This window comes from Anser anser (genome assembly GCF_964211835.1).
Source record: "Anser anser genome assembly, chromosome: 8".
Lineage (NCBI taxonomy): Eukaryota > Metazoa > Chordata > Aves > Anseriformes > Anatidae > Anser > Anser anser.
The window spans coordinates 10,989,022-11,009,635 of record NC_139728.1 but is presented as its reverse complement, the minus strand read 5'-3'; the positions used below and the strand labels follow the sequence as shown (position 1 = coordinate 11,009,635).

At 38.5% G+C, this 20,614-nt stretch overlaps 1 protein-coding gene across 13 annotated transcripts in view; it reads left to right on the top strand.

Annotated features, from left to right (window-relative positions):
• Window positions 1-20,614, top strand: part of CEP350 (centrosomal protein 350) — a 74,665-nt gene that overhangs the window by 42,913 nt on the left and 11,138 nt on the right. For all 13 annotated transcript variants that reach the window (XM_083845800.1, XM_083845799.1, XM_083845796.1 and 10 more), the window contains 11 exons: window positions 371-517; window positions 1,255-1,412; window positions 7,122-7,321; window positions 8,665-8,876; window positions 10,118-10,259; window positions 13,805-13,965; window positions 14,447-14,586; window positions 15,341-15,423; window positions 16,637-18,726; window positions 19,750-20,151; window positions 20,239-20,385. In XM_083845800.1, the coding sequence (XP_083701926.1) occupies window positions 371-517; window positions 1,255-1,412; window positions 7,122-7,321; window positions 8,665-8,876; window positions 10,118-10,259; window positions 13,805-13,965; window positions 14,447-14,586; window positions 15,341-15,423; window positions 16,637-18,726; window positions 19,750-20,151; window positions 20,239-20,385 (3,882 nt within the window). The remainder of the gene's footprint in view (window positions 1-370; window positions 518-1,254; window positions 1,413-7,121; window positions 7,322-8,664; window positions 8,877-10,117; window positions 10,260-13,804; window positions 13,966-14,446; window positions 14,587-15,340; window positions 15,424-16,636; window positions 18,727-19,749; window positions 20,152-20,238; window positions 20,386-20,614) is intronic.

The following is a 20,614-nucleotide window of genomic DNA, read 5'->3' as shown; positions in this document are numbered from 1 at the left end:
GCCCTCTAAGAAAATCCTGTTGATACCTCTGTGTGGTCATTAAATGCTTTGGACATTGTAGAAGTTGAGAATTGAGAAAACTATGTGTCAGGTTTTTGGATAGGAAAGTAGCAGTATTTCTCAACCGTATGTTTTATTTACTTTTTGGTAGTATTTAACACATTGTTTTAAAGGGTCCTTCTGTATCAATAATCTCACAGGTTGAGATTTGGATGTATTAATTGGTCTGCTATTCTCCGCTGCTTAAGCTGCAGGCTAGATACCTCATCACATAATTTCAGTAATCCCATATCACAGACACTGACAGCTTCAGAATGTGTTCAAGAGCTGTCTGTCACAGTTCTTTTGCTTAATCTTTTATACCTAAAAGGCAGAAATTAAGCGTCTTCAAGAGGCTAACAAGGCTGCTCGGAAGGAGAGACAGCTGATCCTTAAACAGCAAGCGGAGATAGAACGAATCCGTCAGACTACAATGAAACTGCAGGAAAAGTTAAAATCTGCAGGAGAAAACAAGTTGGTAAGTGTTCAGTACAGAAAGTGGAGTCTTCCCTCTTTGGCTATGCAGTTGGTATTTGACTTCAGCTACACGCTTAAAAAGTACTAAATTGGACCTATCACTTAGAAACATTTATCTCCCCCAAACCGTCTCATCCTGTATATCTCAGCAATTTTAGTTGCTAAATTTCTTCAAACTGTTGTTAAAGGAAACACATTTCCAAAAGTCTCAGGTTTTTTCTTTTAACTGGGCAATAGCTGGTGTTCTCAGGCTCTGATTCTGTTTGATTACTTATCAGACCCCAAAGAACTAAAATACAAGCTCTAAAACTCAGACTTGCCGCTTTATGTTTTTCAGTGTTATTAAACTAAGTTGTTCACATCTTTGAGATAGCAGGACAGGGTTTGATAACTGGCTGACTCCTTACAAAATTTTGGAGACTCAAGCTTAGTAATAGAGTAAGAATCGATTTTCTCTTTGGTTAACTGAATTCTTCTGGAATTTTTTGTTCTAGTTGCAATTAAGGGAGAACCTAAATTATGGTGATAAGGGGAGTACTAAAAATGGTGTCAAATGAAACGAAGCTGGAGAATAAAGATAAAAACTGCAGGTGTACAGACTTACCTGAAGTATTATTTGATATATTATTTGATGATCTGAGAAGAAGTGAGATTGATTAACACAGTTTGAAAAATTATTCTACCATATTATTTTTATACTTCTAAAGTTGTTTTTTTTTTTTTAACATTTAATTGCAGGAACTTCACAGTGAGGATGACCTCAAACAGAGCAATGGTTCTAGCCCACTTCCAACTGATGCAGAAACACGCAGCCCTTCCCCAATCTCAATCTCCAGCAGTGAGACTAGTAGCATCATGCAGAAACTTAAAAAAATGCGCAGCAGAATGGACGAAAAGTAACTTAAGTTTCCTTTTCTTTTACAAAAGTTTACTGTTTTAATTGAAAAAGTGGTTTGGCCAGTATCTGCACTAAAAATGGCCATCAGAAAGACTATAGAGGTATAGATATAATACATAGTTTGATCTGAGTTGCCTGAAAAATAGCTGATTATAAGCGTTAATAGAACTACAGTAATCTTGGAAGAGAGTGTGTCATAGGATACATTTTTTTCACTACTACAAAGATTCAAATTGAGTCAGTAAATGCATATCAATTGAAGAGATTGACATTTATACGTACAAGGAACTTGAGTTGACTTTGGCTTAATGGTACATCTTGTCAGAGTTCCTCTTGCAATGAAATACCTGAAGTCAAATATTTAAGGTGGTACCTATATCTTGTATTTCCCCTTTTCCCTTTTATTTTAAAGGAAAAAAAGTACAGGGAATGAGACTGCAGAATCAGTGCCAATTTTTGTCTGGTATCGAAGCATCAGTTACAAATAGTGATAGTCAATAATGATGGTCTTGTGGAAAAACTAGTAACTGAGTTTGAGATCTGATTCAGAGAAAGTCAGGGAATATGTGTGTGACTCGGAAAGGCAGTTAATAAGACCTTTCTTTTTTTCCTACGTGGTCCACAGGTTGGAAAAAATGTTGAAAACATCTGTTAGTCTTCAGAAGAAATAATCAAGTACATGTGCAATTCCTGGGTCTGGAAACTAAGATGGAATCTGTTGATTTCACCTGTTAAATTGTTTTGAATCAAAGAAATTTTCTGCATCTTTTCAGTGCAGGAGTTACTTTGTCTGCTTTAAACATCTTAAAATACTTAGCAGCATGCGCTCGTCAGTTTGAATCTCTAAATTCTTATTTGAGACTAACCCATTCAAAGTCTGACCTGTGCCAGTTAATACAAGTAATAGTCGTTGCTTAAATAATTTTTCTGAACTTGTAACCAAGGTAGGTCACTACATTTTAGTTCATATGGATGATCTTTGTCATGTGTGTTTTTTTTACAAAACCAGATTACAGGTTATGAATTTTGATATTAATCCTGTAGGAGATGATAAATATGTGTTTGTGTTCAAGATTTCCTTTGCCACTTTCTATCAGGTACTCTTTTAGTCAGTATCAGTTCTGAAATCTCATTTTTTCAATGTACTTTTGTTCCTAAGCAACACTTACAATTCCAGTAAGAATTGCATATTAGTAAATAATTGTCCCTAGTATTACAAAGAATCATAGTAGATACAAAGTATGTTTTACCCTTAAAAACATTTTAATTCTAAGTCTAAAATATTGCTCACTCAGCGTATACTTTTCAACAGGTGTATATTGGGATTTTAGCTGAAGCAGTTGCTTTGAGGAATAAGTGGATGTTGTATTTACATGTGATGCAATGCATGTGGTCATGCGTTTTTTATGGTTTTGTTTGATTGCTGTATATGGTCAGAGGACGTAGGTTTTTTTGTAAATATAAATAATTCTCTAGAACTTCAGTCTTATTGACTGTATAACTTTTGCAAACATTTTCGAGGTGTTCTTGATAATGATAGCAGCACTTACTGATTGAAAAGCAGTGCCAACTTGGTACCTTATTTTTGTCTCCTTATTTATAAAATGAATAAGAATAATGTTAACATAATAGAGTAAGACATTTGCTTAGGCTGTAATGATAGGAAGCTGTCTGTTTTGAAGAGAATTGATCAAACTGCATGATACTACAAAAGGAAAGAAGTTGAATGATGAGTAAAGGACAAGAGGACTAGAGAAACGAACTGGGAAACCCTGCTAAGCTGGACTTGCTGTACTCTGTAGCAAAGGGAAAATCCTTACCTATGAGGCGTCTTTAATACAGCTTTTCTGCTAAAAGGGGAACGAAAGAGTTGTTGTGTTTTAATTTTATTCATGAATCTCTGTAGCCTGCATGTGAACAGGAGCATGCTCTGTCAAAGAGAATTAACCTGTCTGCCCTTGCTTTTCTTGCATATGCAGCTTTAATGACAATCTGTACAACAGAAGAACTGATTAAATGCTCATTTGCTTTTGCTTTCCTTAATACACTGCTTACCCTGTGTTGTAGTTGCTACAGAGCTGTATGGAGCATGGTATTTTTCTATAAATTAGTTAGCTTAAAATAGTCTTTCATTTGGAAAAATCATTTTCATCACAGTGTTAAGTTTATGTAGAATTTTTTAAAAGGCATTATCTGTCTGCAGTTAGTATCTCAGATGAAAGTGGCAATACGTGAGTATTTTGAGACCACGTCTACATTCTATCACAGGGTCAAAATAGCATCTGAAAGTTGAGTTACAAGTATATTTCAGACTTCTTCTGGATTTGCTTGTTTTTGAAATAAATTATTTCATCTTTTTTTTTGGCCTTCCACTGGTGCTTACCTTTGGAGCAATAATTTTGTTGAGGTTTCACTGGGCGAATGGAAGTGTTTTCAGTTGTGGACTAGCAAAGCTGTATATATTGTAAAACCAGCATTCTGTTTAGTGCTCATAAGGCTCTCTATCAAGGGTTAGAATTATCAAAAGTTGCAAAAAGCTCGGGTTGAGATTTCAATAGGTGCATGTGGAAGTTTGCAGCACAGTAATAAAACTCCTTCCTAAATTTAAGGAAAAACACAGTGATGTGAAAGTAGCATGCCTTTGACTAACAGCAAATGAAGTGTTCTAACTTATGCACAAGTGTATGTGTTCTATTACCTTCTGCATAACAATGTATAGTTTTTCTATCTGAGGTGTTAGGTTAAATGCAATTAATTTAAAAGTTCTTTGCTAGATGCTGTCCTTTTCTCATTCTTTCTGCCTTTTTTTGCTTAGTTTTAAACTCTTCCTCCTTATTTTGTAGACACTGCTCTCCTGTTCACTACTTCTTCTCTGTCTTTACGTCTCACCACTGGGCCTCTCTCAGTGTCTGTTTTCCCAACCTCCACCCCAAATTCCAGCTGTATATCTACAACCAATTGGTCAGGTAACTGTACCTTTCTCAAGTGATAGACTCTTTGATAGAGCATGCTCTGTTCAGTCCTAAAAAGTCAAGAAGTTCTTCATCAGATGAGTCAGTGAACATTTTTGACACTTTACTGTTTCCAGATTAATCTCTTAGTATTCCTGCTGTGTTCTGAGTAGCAGGCAGTTCACTTTGCTCCCACTGTCTACTTCAGAATAGCTGCTGAACTGCCTAGTTTGACCTTAAGCTCAGTGTATGTTGGACATAAATGCAGTACAAGCGCAGGTTAACACTTCTGGAATGGGCAGATAAAATGTTGGACCTTAGCACCAGAGAAATAGTTAGACTTTGAAAATCATGATGATGTAATGTGAGTGCTTCTGCTTCCTCCTTGCTCATCTAGATTTCCTGCCTTGTGAATACATGATGTATTTTTTGCCTTCCCCCCCCGAAGGTGCCCCTACTGGTGAGGATGAATGGATACCCTTGGTGTTACAACTGGAACCCTCTAGATTGTAGTGAATACTAAGGCAATATGCATGCTGCCATGTGGTTCTGACCTTTTATGCCCCAGGGTTATAAAAGGGTCTGCATCTTTAGCCACGCTGCTTTAATCTGTTTCTTCCTAAAGGACGAATGTTGGAATTTTCTTTCTCTCTTAACATTCCTTTTGACTGACTGGTAGTCTGTTATTAGTTAGTGTTTGTATGGTGATTAGTTTTATGGTCATTTAGTTAATTCTGCTCCCACTTGTGGCCTTCTGGGTTAATTCATTTGACATTTGCTGTTGAGGAATCTTGCTCTTTTGAATCCGTTTATTTCAGCCTTTCTCTTTGATTTTATTCCAACTGGACTTGCCTCTCTCAAGATCTGGCCAGCCGTGAAGATCCAGATATTTTAACAAAATGAAATAACTAGTGAAGGAAGAAGTTGCCTTTTGCATTGAGATCATTGCTGTAGTAATGACCTACATAACAAGTTCCAAATATATGACCTGCTCGACTAATTGGAACTGATGTGTAACTGAAAGTAAGAGCTGATAAATCTGATAGTGCTGGTTAAAGACAACATCGACAACCATGACTGTTTGTGTTATGTTTATAGTGCAATTACCACTGGTAATCTAGATTTGGTGATAAAGATCTGTCAGTTTTCCTTAAGAGTAGACAATGTTTGATGATTATCTACAGCAAGTGATAAAATAGTACATGAAATCATAGCACCTGTGAACTGAAAGGTGGCCAGTATTCCAGACAGTCTGTGAGGTGCTTCTGCTTTTCATTTACCCTTGCTTTGACTATAGTAAAGAGGATTGTGGACATGTCTTACTGGCTTCTGAAACTTTTATCTTCACATCATCACTTTTTTCTACCTGATCTGAATCTGTCTTAGAGGAGGACTCATCTGAATTTTAGTCTTTCTGATGAACTGCCAGCTCACTTTTCCAGGGAACAGATTGAGCAACACTAAGCAAGCAAATAGGAAAAAAAAAGTCCCTCAGCAGGTGAGACCTGCAGATTACCCAGGTGTTCATTGCAGTCCCTCTATATAAGAGGATCATTTGAAACATAGGAGATCAAAAAGCGAAAATTAGTAACTGCTTTGCAGCTTAAAAACTTTGATGCTAAGTATTTAGGTTGTATTAAAAATGGCAAATTATAAAGGCACTTTCAAAGAAAAATATCACAGGACTTTGAAGACTGCATTTTCAGGCACCACGCCTTCTGTACCAATTTGAGCACTCTCTCTATCTGGCAAATCATCTGTTTTCTGAAGAGTGATTCTGTGACGTGTTAAGAATTTCACTGCAAGAGCTGAAAGGATTGATGTATACTCTTCTCTAGAGTTGGCATGTGAGAGGAAGTACATGAAGCTGATGTTGAAGTTGCTTCTAGCTCCTATCTTAAAGGTTGAATGCTATTTTCTTGGTAACTTCAATATTTAGAAGTAAGCCCAGGGATGCTTCTGTTCAATGGTTGGCAAAGAGAATTAGTACATGCACACAGACCTATTCAAACTCACAAGTTCCTCATTTCTGAGGCTTCATGGATGACTTGAGAAATCTTTGTCACAAAGAAAAAAGATCTGCAAATTTTCAGCACGAGGTTTTTATTTACTCTTAGTTTTAAATTAGTAGCCAGATCTGTTAGTAGCTGGGAAGAACAGTCCTGCATCCTTATGCTCTTTATGCTGTCAACTGACAATTAACATTCCAAGTGTGGCAATCCAGAGATGATACTCAAAGGAAGAAGGATAAAAGCTCCAGTAATTCCAGTAAATCCTTCAGGAGGATTATTAATACAGGAACACCTTCTCTTATAATTATGTATTTAGAAAGAACTGTGAGGCAGTTGGGGCTACAATATTTTTCTCTTGTCATTGGAATTAGCAAAAAGAAAGGTACATTTTTCAAACAGTCACTGCTTTCTTGAGGGTTCCAGTTTAATGCCACAGGTATTTCCCATGTTCTAAAACTGGGAACTGCCCCTGTTCATTTTTACTGAGTGTTTAGTAGCACTTTTAATGATGTTGAATATTCTTAAAATCTAAACAGCAGTTTTACAGGAAAAAAAAATATCTTTTTTTACTCTTTTCCCCAGCAGCACATCAGAAGTCTAGGACATAGTCATTAGTATGGATATTACCCTAGGAAACAATCTGAACAGCTAAAATTCTGGGGATTGTGGCCATAGAGCTTCTGGCTGTTGGGATCTTTGACTGTGGTCGACTGCTTCTCCATTGTCTTCTGCTTTGTCTGTCAGGTTCCTAACTAAGCGTGAACAGAAGCTGATGCAGCGTCGACAACATGCTGAAGAATTGCTGGAGTGGAAACGCCGCCTAGATGCAGAGGAAGCCGAAATACGGCGGATAGAAAAGCAGGCTCTGGCTGCCTGGGACAAAGAGTTGCTTAAAAACAAAGTAGCCAAGAAAGAACTGGGGGATCAGAGAACTGAGCCCAAAGGTAATAGGAAGTGGGGGAGAACTGATGCAAATGACAAGAGTAAAACAATCTGACGCGATTGCTTAGGTTTCCACTTCCTGCCTTTTTTGATCCGGTGGTGGTGGTTGTTCTCTTGATTTCTGCACTCTTTAATGTCATCTTCTGACTTGTTCTTTTTAAACCTATTTTGAACCTTAGTTATATGGGTATTCCTCATTTGCTATGTACCTTCTTAAGCATGCAGTACAGCAGAGATCAGCCAGATGTTTCTACATACAATTTGGAGTCTATTTCTTTTTTTTTTTTTTTTTTTCAAAACAAAAATACTACTGTAATTAGTATAAGTGATGCTATTGTGAGAAAAATGTTCCCAGATTTGGGGAGCTACAGCATTATTATTCTGTCTTAAATGGACTGTACCTTCAGCATGAACTACAGAGAACCAGATTGCAGTGGGAGGAGGTAATAAAACTTTAGGGGTTATTCTCAAAATAATATATTTTTCCCACTATAGAAAGCAGGAGAATATCCTTTCAGTGTGCAAAAGGAATTCAGAATTATGTCCTATTACCCTTGTTACTGAAAAGTCATGTGGATTTTAGGCATCTGAAAGACAGCTTAAAGGTGTTACGTGTGTGAGTCAGTAAGTTGCAATGAGCAAAAACTCCTTATGCTGAAGACAGAGGCTTGGATGAAAAAATACACTACTTTGTATTACCAGTACCTACCAGTAAGCATTGGAGCATGGTCCTGCTTTAGAAAGAGAAATTTGTCTCCCCAGCCTTTGCTCAAATATTAAATAGTTCTCCATGGCTGCTTCCATAATGCTGTGACTCCTGCGGAATTTAGTAAACAGGAATATTGAAAACCCAACTTATTATTTTACTTGTTGCCATTTGAGAGACTCATGATGAAATCATAACATTAAAATGTTTTCTGCAACTACTGTAAAGGAAGCAATCAATTCTAAATTCAAGATCTGACTTGCAGATTATATGCTCCACCATGACTTCTTCAGACTAATAGTGACTCTTGCTGTTGTATGGGCAACTGGAAAGACAGGTTTCCCTAATAATAATCTTTTTGGAGTATGTTGTCTGGAAAATGTTAGAATATCCTGAAAAACTTTGTTTTAGACATTCAGCAATCGCTGAGACTGTTTGGTAGTCTTAAATCATAGTTTTCTGGTAAACGTGCTTGTTGATGCTAAATGTTCCTCTCTTGGTGTCTAGGTGAGTGAAATAACACCACTTTGATGTGTTGGTAGCAGTTCCTACTTTATATGTAGGCAGCAGTTTCTCTGAAGGCATTTAAGTCGGTGCAAGTTCTGAAGTGGTTTGTCTTTTCTCATTATTCTACCTCAGAAACAGCCAGTGAAGAAGAGTCTCCAGTGCCTTCTTGCTCTCGTCTGAACAGTGAAAGCTCTGTCCCAGAAGATCTTGGCAGTCCAGCTGCTGAGTCTGTCCCATCAGAGACTATGGGCCATGGACAGCCAGAAAGCCCAGATCAGAGTACGATTAATGAAGAAATGATTTATTCTGAGGAGTTCAAGTCCTCTACCACACCTGGCAAACTTGTGAGTGAGATTTTTATGCTGTATGCATTCTTAAGCTTCTAAAAGATTGTCAGAGAACACAAGTACAGCCTTCCCAACTGTTGAAGCAGAGATTAAACTGTTCTGTTTGCAATAGCATTGCATGGTACTATGAATAAACACTGATCAGATACAATTCTTTAAAGTCTTGACGTGAGGAAAAATCGCTTGAGCACAGAGTTTCAATACTTTTAAACCTGTGGGTAGTCTTGCAAAATGTTCTGCATATGTCACAAAGGTATGCATTATTAAGTGGTGGAACACTGACCCAGTTCACCAACATGAATTAGCTGTAGGCTAGCTTGTTACCATTGTGTAAATTCTTTGAGGCCATGGAAACTATGCCATGTTTTTCCACCTTGCTTTATTTGCAAGTGATGTATGCCAAAGTATAGCTATGAGATGAAGAAGCATAGCTGTAACCTGGTACACAGTCCCTTGGGCTTCAGATCGTCTGCTTGCTAGCTAAATCCACTTTATTGTTCTATTTCAATTGTTACTTCTGCTTCATTGATAATTTTGCTAAATATCAACCTGATAACTTTGCTCTGTATTCAATGAGAGACAGAAAATTTGCTGTCTGTGAGAGGGGAAAAAGAACTGCTCATCTAGACATCTATTTGAAATACTTTATTCTTGTAGAGTTTTCTGAGAAGATAGTGAAGTAAAATACCTAGTATGAGCTAGAGGTTATGTTTGAGGTGTGGGAAATGTTTGTGGTATAATATTGAAGCGGTAAGCAGTATTTTGCCAGAATAGTTCTTAGAATTTTTTGCCTGGCTACAGAGAAATAGGGTTGTGTTTTATTAATTTAGAATGGCATCTCACACCTCTTACATGAAATGGTCCTTTTGGATTCATGGGTATATTGAGTAGGAGTTCTTATTCCCTTAATTTTTACCAAATACAGTTACATGCACTGTATCGAGCACCTGTGAGTCACAACCATGTCAGTTCACTTAAGTAGTAACAGAGTAGTCTGAGCACGTTTGCTGAAGTCCACTCTCAAAGCAAGCAGTCTGCTATTGCTGCTGTTGGTATTTTTGTTTTATTGTCTAGCAAATTAAGATTAAAGCTGTTTAAAGGCAGCTGGATAGGTACCATTGCTTATAAGATTCTTTAGTCATGCCAGTCTTCGCTTGTAACTAGTCCTGATGGCAATGATCTCCTTTCAAACTGAGCTTTACAAGCAGTTACTTATTTGTCCTTTTCTTCTCACATAGTCTCCTCCCAAAAGCATATCTGTATCAAAGCAAGATTCCAGCAAAGGCAGCCATAGAACTGGAGGACAGCTGCGTTCACCTGTGAAGTCTCATCAGATATCCCACAATTGGTCTGATGAATCTTTATCTATGACACAGTCAGGTAAGTGTAATATCTGCTTGGGTTTAAATTGCTTTTTCAAAGCTAATCATTTTCATGAGTAAATTTCAAAAGCAGACCTATATTTGGGGAGGCAGACAGAAATTTCTGGAAAATGCTAGGTTTTAGAGTTCTGTGATTTGTAATTTGATCCTTTCAGCATAAGGTGTGTATCTTTGCACAGGTGTCTGCAAACAGGCATGGAAAGAGAGTTAATAGTTAAGGTATTTCTAGAATTTAAAAATACCAAGGTTAGTTGTGCTTTTAATAAATTACTGTTCTCCACTGCTTTTATTGTAAGAAAGCAGAATATGGCTCAGCAGCATATAAACATGATCATCCTCCTTCTGAACACAACCTGGCTCCAGAACCATACAGCTCTGTTACCCTGGCAGTACAAGTGAGCACACTGAACCTTCACTGGCATGTGCGTAGCAATTGGACGCTTCATGACATATGCAGAGTGTCTTTGTCCACAGCCAGGACAATCAGCCTGTAAGACAGTGGATCATCAGAAAAAAGTTGTTCTCGGTATATAAGGCTCATCTTTAAAAACTACTGAGTTTCTTAGCTCCTCATGTCCTAAGTTTCCTTTGGTACTGTGGGTACAATATGTACTCCTGGAACCTGGGAGAAGAAATCTAGTAATGTTTAAGCATTATCACTGACTGGAATAATTAATATCACACTAAAGCACTCAAGAAAATGAATATTTGTTGTTTTTTCCCTTTTTTTGAGAAGAAGGATTTGGATTGTGTGCAGTAAAATAGGGCCTAAGGTTGCAATTTTGAGCTACAAAATACAAGATCTGTGTATAGCCCTCTCACAAGTCTTTTAACCAAGTATCTAAGCAGGCTACCAGTAAATGCTGAGGGAAGGAATGTCAGAAATGCACTCGTACAGAGCAGTCCTTTCCCTAATGTGTTCTCACAGCCTGTTAGTCACATGGATTCCAGGACTTCCTGAGCAAACCATCATCTGTGGGTCACCATCGTCAGATCCATTGAGCTGTGAAGACTATCTTGAGCCTTTCTTTGCTTCTAGCCTCTAAAACATCTTGTATTCCACAGTGTGGTTGTTACAGCATCACAAGATACTTCTTATTAGCAAATGAGATAAAAACCACAGAAGAATACGCTTTTCTTGGGTTTAAGTCCTTTAGTGATTAGGAAGTCTTTGGTGGAAAAAGAATCAGGTGGTTCTATTGTATGTACTGGCTGTTGTTTGTGATTTAGAGATAACTTCACTGGCACACTATGAAGACTGGAGACATACATGCTTGATGTGGCAAGCTTAATAATCTTTTATGCTGTTTCTTGTTTAATATGTATGTAAGGGCAACAGTAACAGTAATTTTGAGGCAGATATTCTGTTGGATGTAGAAAAGAATACCTAACACCTAGATACTCGCACTGAGTAGTTTGTGTTTGTGTTCTGTCTGGAGGGCAGCTTGCAACCCAGTGAAGCCTTAAAGTTACGTTCAAGTTCTGAATGAGGAACCACTCGAGGAACCCATAGTGAAAAGTACAGCAGGCAACAATGGTCATGAAAATAAACTCTTTTAAAATGGAGTATTTGCCATCTTCATCATTCCTGGAAGTGTTCGAGGCCAGGTTGGGTGAGGCTTTGAGCAACATGGCCTAGTGGAAGGTGTCCTTGCCCATGGCAGGGGGGTTGGAAGATGATCTTTAAGGTCCCTTCCAACCCAAACCATTCTATGATTCTATTTCAGATGTTAGAGACAGGTATAAGAAGGGGGAAGTCCATCAAGATGATGCTGGTTTCACAATAAATCATTCCATTTTAAAGAGGCAAATCTTCCAAGCTGCTGAGTAGTAATGAAGTCATCGCTATGTCAGTGCTGATGCATGCGTAGACAGGATTGTCAAAGATGAAAGCATGTGCAGATCTTTCCCTTATGAGTTGATCAATAAAAGCTATAATTGCATAATGGTCACTTACCATTCAGGAGGAATTAAGTACAGTGGCATTGTAAAGTACTCATGATTAGCAAGTGAGATCCATTCTTTCCATGCTTTTTTAAACTTCTGTAAATGGTTAACAACCGTTGTTAGTGGAAAAAGAATACGGTAGTTTGATTGTATTTGCTGGCTGTTGATGATGAAATCATTCTTCATGGCTGTTTGTTGTCTTGAGAAATGAAATGAATTAGCAAAATGTCCTGCTGTTCCTGCTGGCTGACTAGATATTACTGGCAACTTACTTTCTAGGGCCTTCAGTAGAGCAGTTGCAGTTTATGGGCATCCAAGCCTTTTGGTCCATAAAACAGCATAGATAATATCGAGCATTAGAAAAGCAGACCATCCTAGATCCTTCTGTTAGGAACTGCTGCTGTAGAAAATAAAGAGGGGCATCAGCTACAGGGAGCATCTCCGATAAGACTATATCAGATAAATATTTTGAAAAAATTCTCGTATTTAATTGTGGTAGCACCATCTGAGGCCAGGATCTTGTTTTGCACTGTACTGGTATATGTTTGAAAAGCAACGAACAGGTAGACATAATCGGGTGGGTGGGGAAGAATAAGTAGTGAGGCACTGAGGCAGTCTTTCTCTAAGTCTGAGAGTTCTGCGAGACCGAGAACTTGTTACAATAGGAATAATGAAAGTGGCAGAGTTACTGGTAGAATGTGGTTGTCCTGCAGAGAATGGATCTATGCAGCTGGGGACAGTGTTACAATGGAACAGAAGCAGAAAATCATCAAAAGGATTGAAGGCCAGACTGCAGGGGATGGAAAAGAAAATGATTAAGAAAAAAAATGAGGTAGAAAATAGCTCCAGTCAGTAATGGCATCTTACGAAGGTCTGTGAAACTGAACTTGGAGCAAGGATGTGCCACATAGCTTTGTGTAAGCAATCAGAGAGAAGTCTACCGTGTGTCTACCCTCCTTCACCCTGAATAAAATGTCAACACAAGACCTGACAACAGTAAAAATCTCGTCATCATTCAAACTGGCTTTCCTTCCAGCTGTCAGCCAGTCAGCTTTCCATTTCATAGATCTATTTAGCCAAGGTGGCAGAAAATCTGAAGTGGCTGGAAACCTAACCTGCTTTTGGAGTCTGCTATTCCAAGAGAAATTCTCATCCGTAAAGTGTACCATGTAGTTTGAAACTGTATGTGGTGACGGTAAACAAATGCTTTGGTTACGTTTTTGGTATGCATTGTTGAGCTGTCATATTTTTACATGTCAGCAAAGGTTAATTTCTACAACAGCTGATGTGATAAGCCCTTAATGAGGTAGCAACGTGAATGTGGGCAATTGACGTGAACAAGTTTGGTAACAAGTTATTGCATGTATCAGAGCCTCTCTCTCTTGTAAATTAAGATGCAATGTTTTTTCTTTCAAATGTTACACAGTACTGTTGCGAATCCAAGATCCCCCTTGAAGAGTCTTAATATGTTGAAATTAATATAATTTCTTGAATATTTCACTTGGACCATATTTTGTGTTTACTAAATGACTGTTGATTGCTTTACATAGAATTGTTTTACAAGTTATTTAAAGGCTAAAATAAAACTTTTTTCAGAAACCACATCTGATCAAAGTGATATTGAAGGACGGATCAGGGCCCTGAAGGATGAACTACGGAAAAGGAAGTCAGTGGTTTACCAGCTGAAAAAGGAACAGAAGAAGAGGCAAAAGGAGAGACTGAAAGCCCAGGAGGCCAGTTTGATCAAACAGCTGGAGGTTAGGAACCATAGGAAGAGGGGCAAAGTAAAAGCTATGGATAAATCATTATAGTATGGATGTTGTTGGCAAAATATTTTATCAACAGCTGTGAAAGCCATGTTAATTGTGATGGAAGTGGGACTGTTTTTGGCTAGTTAACTGCTTTCAGTAATGAACCAGAGCCTTGGAGGCAAAACCACACTCTTTAAAATGTGTATCTTTAACAGGTTACAGTGTTCGGTGGGGTTTATATATGTTCATACACATTAGTATCCCAGCTTGGGTTAAACAGTGATGCTTATGTAATTTGTTTTTGAAAGTGAAATATTGATTTCCAGGATTCACAGCTATGGAGCTTTAGTAAGTAAAACAGTACAGAGAAACTGAGAGTGTCCTTAAATGGTTGAGGCTATGCTTTATTTATTTTGATAGGTTTTGTATACCAAATTGTAGTAGTTATGGTTTAGTAGATTAACAGTCGTAACTTTTTTATGCTCAGTCATATGATGAGTTTATCAAGAAGACTGAAGCAGAGCTGAGCCAAGATCTGGAGTTATCACCCACAGCCAAACCTCAGATTAAAACTCTATCTTCAGCTGCTACTGAAAAACCTAAGATCAAGGCACCACCACTCCATAGGTAAATGGGATTTCTTCTTGCTAAGATTATTCTGAAACTGCAGTGATTGCTGTTTGAGCAGAGACCTTTGGTGCAAGCAAAGCTGCTGACTGCTCTTCCTCAAAGCACTGGACAGTGGCAGTATGCTGCTGACACATTTGCTGGTCGCATTTGGCCCAAAATAGATAAGATGCACTGTCCCTGTAATCATATGTATCTTATTTCTGTCTTGCCCAGCCTTTCAGGTCCTATTTTCAAGTTCTTTCTGAATGATAATTTTTGATTGAGCAAGAATGTGTAAAGCGGTTGTTCAGATCACTGACCTGTAAGAGTTTTTATACCTGTTGCACTGTGAGGCAGACTGTTCATCTTTTCAACTTACATCTGTTTTGGATCTTATGTTTTTAAAAATAGACAATTCAGCTGACTTTTTGCACTTCTTACAGTATTAAGTGTTTCATTTTCTCCAGCAGATGGTGCAATTTTAGTGTATTCTTTTTTTTTTTAATAAAAGGTCACTTCCTCTTTTTTTGGCTGCAAAAAGGCCAAGGTTTGTGATTAACCTTTTAAAAAAATATTTTTCAGGGTTTGCCAAACCATCAACTCTGTCCCCATTCCTGTTTTCTAAGTTAACAGTACGTTGACAAACCAAACCATTTGTTATCATTAATACATTGATAGAATTACAGATGCTCATATTTTTATCTATTTAAAATCAAAACAGAGCACTTTCTCATGTAACAATGGTTCACACAACTCAATATTTCAACTTTAGGCCGGAGACAGCTAAAAACTGGAAATCACTGACTGAGTCAGAGCGATCTAGAGCATCTTTGGAATCCATTGCAGAGTATGCAGGTATGTAAACAGAAGAATCAGTACTACAGATGAAAATCTTGAAGCCTGACTGTTTTAAACTTCTTTAATCTTATCCTTCTTTATTCAAGAAGAGTTTTTAAGAGAGCATGGAGACTTGATAAAACCACAATGGTGAAGCTATATTTTTTTCTCTTTGATGTTTACATTTACATTTGTTTTGGTCTTGGAAATATGTGGGGAGTAGAGGTTCCTAAGTTATGGCTCCTTTCCCTTACTCCCCCAGCTCCCAGTTCTGAAACCTCATAGTATTTGAGTTCTTTATTTTAAAGAATTTGTACTAGAACAAATGTTGATGAGAGATGCTGTATCTGTAAAATATAACTAAAAATACAAATATAACTGTATATTTTGTATAGTACTACATATTAAAGTTTTTTGTTCATGCTATATTAATTCTACTTAGTAGGCATTTGCTTTTGCTGTTTCCTGAATGTTCACTATTTAGTTTTATTCTTGGTGAGGTTTTTATAAAATCATAATTACGTGACAGCCTTTTTCCTTTTATTTTATTTCCTGTTTCTTTATCACTGGAGGGAAAGTAAGGAAACCAAAATAATTAAGGCTTTAGAAGTAGATATTTAGGAACAGTTGTTTCCTTTTTTTAATACTTATCAATGTTTTGCTGTTGATAATTGTTATCTAATGAACAGGTTTTCCAGGGAAGCTGTGGATGCCCCATCCCTGGAGGTGTTCAAGGCCAGGCTGGACGAGGCCCTGGGCAACCTGACCTAGCGGGTGGCATCCCTGTCCTGTCTTTGAGGTCCCTTCCAGCCCAAGCCATTCTGTGATTCTGTCTGCAGTTCTAAGCTTGGTTGTTTTTATAGAATAATATAACGGTCTGAGTTGGAAAGGACCTTAAAGATCACCTAGCTGCAACACCCCTGCCATGGGCAGGCATACTTTTCACTAGATGAGGTTGCTAAGTCCTTACGGTGGGCTAAGTATTGTATAGTGTTATAAAGTAATGGTACAAGAAACAGAATTAGAAAGAAAGTGTTATAGCGCTGGAACTGGACAAATGTCTGTAGGACAGCTAGAAGTCTGTGTTTCCAAGGCACCAGTTCGCATCTTTTAGCATAAAAACCTTGATGTTAATTTTGTTGGCTATAGTTGCAGTCATCGATGAGACAATGCAGGCTATGCCATCTGTTGTGATTCACTTTTTATGATTCACTTTTTATTTTCCTTCAAGATGCTGTGTCATCAAGAACCGAGAGATCTGTGTCTGTGCACACCAAGAAGGTGACAGATGTTCATGCAGAAGAACCTTCCAGAAAATCTTCCTCAGGTTTAATGTCACCAAGGAGTTCCAGAGCAGGATCTGGTGATTCCTTAGATCATGTGCTCTCATCAGCTCTTCTCAAAGACATAAAAGACATTAGTAGGGACATTAGTAGGATATCCCATGGATCAACAAGCATTGCAATAAATTTATCCAATGAGGAGGCTGTCTTCAGTCATAAATCTGAGATACCAGAAGACTTGGAATATATAAAATCGGAACAATACGAGATTGAAGATTCTTATGTTAAACCTTTGGAAAGTTCTGATGTGTTGTTGACATTAGATAAGGAACAGGAGAGTTCATTGGACGTTATTCCAGAGAAAGTCCTCCATTCTGCAAATGAACACTCTCTAAAGGAACCTTTTGGTTTGTCTGTGGAAAGCCTTCATGGTAAGGAAGAAGTCTTAAAACAGAGACTGGCAGACAAAGATGCTGTAACTGTCCCGAACGTAGAAGAGTCTTACTGCAAATTTAGCAAATCAGCAGAGGAAAAAGATGATCTGCTTTCAGAACACCTGTTTAGTCAAAAAGAGCCGTCATATGTTGAAGACTTTGAAGGATCCTCCTCCAGGAAACAGGCATCAATTGAAGAAACACTTGCTGTGGAACATTACAAAGATGACTTTGAAGTGTCCCTTCTCTCCCCTAAAGGGGACAATCACTCACTGAGAGAGCAGTCACAGCACACACAAACCAACAGAAGCAGATCCACGAGCCTTGGCAGTGATGGCGAAATCAGTGAATACCTCAGTGACAAATCTCTTTCTCTCTCCAGCAGCAAGCATTCGGAGAGATTGTTGGAGCTTAGGTCTCCAACAGAACTTATGAAAAATACTGAACGCATTGATGTGGAGAAAGAACAGGCTCCTGCTCAGCCACCACCATGGGCCTCTGCTTCAGTCACAGAAGAAACAGATAATTTGTCAAACTTCAGCATTGGTGATAGGGTACTTGTGAGTAAAGTCCAACCTGGAACACTGCGATTCAAAGGTCTGACTAAATTTGCCAAAGGGTTTTGGGCTGGTGTGGAGTTGGATAAACCTGAAGGGAACAATAATGGAACTTATGATGGTATTAAATATTTTGATTGCAAAGAAAGGCATGGTATTTTTGCTCCTCCTCAAAAAATCTCTCACATCGCAGAAAGTGTTGATAACCATTTAGACACAAATAAGGATGAAGATTCGTTCTTTGATGACAGACTGGAGAAGCAACACAAAGCTGAGCGGAAAGGCAAAGGAAGTTCCAAATCTGGCAAAGAAGATGAAAGGCAGAGCAGAAGTGCAACAAAGAACTCTTCCCAGGATAAAGCTCCTGCAGGCACAGCTGTTTCAGAAGCCTCAGCTGGAGAAAACATTGATGAGGACTCATCTTCCAAAGCAAAGAGCATAAAGGAGATTTCTGTAGCTACTGAATCACTTGCCCCAGAACAGTCTGTGGTGGCTTATCTGAAGCATGCTATAAAAGAGGAGGCCAACCTTCCTCCTCCCATTACTGGTGTGATGGACAAGATTTCCACTGTTCAGTTAGATGACATCTCTGATTTCCTTTCTGAAAAACTGGAGAGACAGAAAACACTGGGGGAAGAGTGTTCTGAAAAGTTAGATGATCTCTCTCCTGGAGTTCTGGAGAAGCCTGCAACTCCACTTCTGGATTTGCTGGCAAAAGAAAAGAACCAATTAGAAGCCCAGCTTAGACTACCATTTAGAGAAGAAGAAAAGTCGAAAGACCAACTGGAAAAGGTCAGTTTGCTGACAGACAGTCTGCTTAAAGATTTTGTGAAAGACACAGTCAATCAGTTACAGCAAATAAAGAAGGTCAGGAATGAGAAAATCCAGCTCAGCAACCAGGAACTCTGTGATGTGAGGGAGGAATCCAATCCCCCATCTCAGCAAGTAGAAAAGCAGATTCCTGATGGACTGAATAATTTTTTTCTAAGCTCGGACTTGGAAGATGAAAGAGAAGAACTTTCCTCTCCAGACATGTGTCCCAGACCAGTAAGTAACAAATATGTTGCGCTAATTTTAAGAGTTGGTGATGATTGCTTTGACTGATGATTATTGAATCTGAAGAATGCAGTGTAGCACCAGTGTTGTTTTTTTCTCCCAAGTTCTGTTTGGCGGTGTGAAGATTGTGGCTATATGTATGTGTGTAATGTGTGTTCTTGTGTTTCCCTGGTCCCAACTCACTTTAGTAGCCCTGCAGGCTCAAAGACAAGTTTTGGCACATCAAAGTGAAAAATACTTCATTTAGATTGCGTTCTGCTTTCATGTTTGATTTCATTTAATTGTTACCGTCAATTTTATTCTAAAAATGTCAAAATACATTAAACTGTAAACTTACCTCTGTCTATCCTTGATGTGAAATAATCATCCTGTAAAATAATTAGTTGCTATAGAGATCATTAAGTTGTCAGACTGCTCTATCCACAGAAGTAATATATCACGAGCAGTGGAAGTTCAAGCAATGGTTCAGAATAACCATTAATGACACAGATTTAGAACTTGGCCTTTCTGCTGAAGATGTCAGTAAACCTGTCTGCTTTGCCATTGATCTCAATATATTATCATCACAGAAAGCGTCAGCTCGTTTCACCATTGCTCAGTCACTAAAACAGCCATTGCCTGCTAAAAGCTTTTAGGCTGTTGAAGCAGATCTGAGACTTGCTGGTAAGCAAAGTGAAAAGTTACATGTCACGTTATCACTCTTTGAACTACTCAGCCTTTCCTAAACAGTTAAACATCAGGACACACAGTGGGCAGGTACAGGTGGTCTTCTGTAGGAAGCCTCTGAAAGCTCTGTAGGAACCCTCTGAAAGTGTTCATCAGGAGTGGTAGAAGATCCAGGTATTTGAGTTGAAACACTTCTAATTTTACTGTGCACTGTTTATTACCCTTGAAAGAATTGAGAGTAGTTGTGCATATATAACCAGTTAGTAGAGCACTTAAAAATACAAGTTGAATGCCTGATAGACAACGGTGTGACACTGCTTTGTATTTGCTCCATGACTTAATTCACAGGAGAGTCCAGTGTTCGGTGCGAGCGGTCAGGAGGAGCTTGCCAAGAGGCTGGCTGAGCTGGAGCTCAATCGGGAGTTCCTGAGCGTGCTGGGAGATGATCAAGACTGGTTTGATGAGGACTATGGCCTTAGTTCCCGTAAGGTCCAGCAGAAGCAAGCTGAGGAACCAGCAGTGCTGCCCAAGGTAGAAGCACAGAAAGTTCCAACAAAGCCGTGTGAGGAGCCTTTGGCAGTCCCTCATACTGCAGTGGAGGTGGAAGGTATGGTGCATGCAGCAGCTGAGGAACTCTGGAAACTGAAAGAGCTGGGTCATGATCTTCAAAACTTCAGCCTTCACACTGATCTTAGTGGTGCCATTAAAGAGCAGGACACGGACACGATAAACAAACAGGTCTATAAAAAGGTACAGTCTTTAGGCATTTTATTCTTGTCCTTTGAATTGTTACCATGAAGATCAGAAGCCTTAATTCTCACTTCTTCCTTTGCTAAGGTGGTGTTTGATTTAACAAGAGAGATCTTTGGAGAAATCTTTGCTGAGGATCCTAATCTAAATCAGCCTATTTGGATGAAACCGTGTAGGATCACATCTGCTTACTTTCGCCGAGTAAAAGATCCAAATGATCTGGATGAAATCAAGGTAGGGAGAAATTCTCGTGATAACAGGGAAGAGGAGATGAAAAATGTTGTAGTAACAGTTGCCTGAGGGTTAAAAGATAGTAACAGATCTATCCAATACGAGAAGTGTTGAGAAGGGAAATGAGATTACAAACCTGAAAGGGAATTTGTCAAGATGGTCCATTTTACTCAACAGGTTTGCCTCCCAGTCTTCTTGGCTGATACTAGTTACTTTTAAACCACAATCCTCT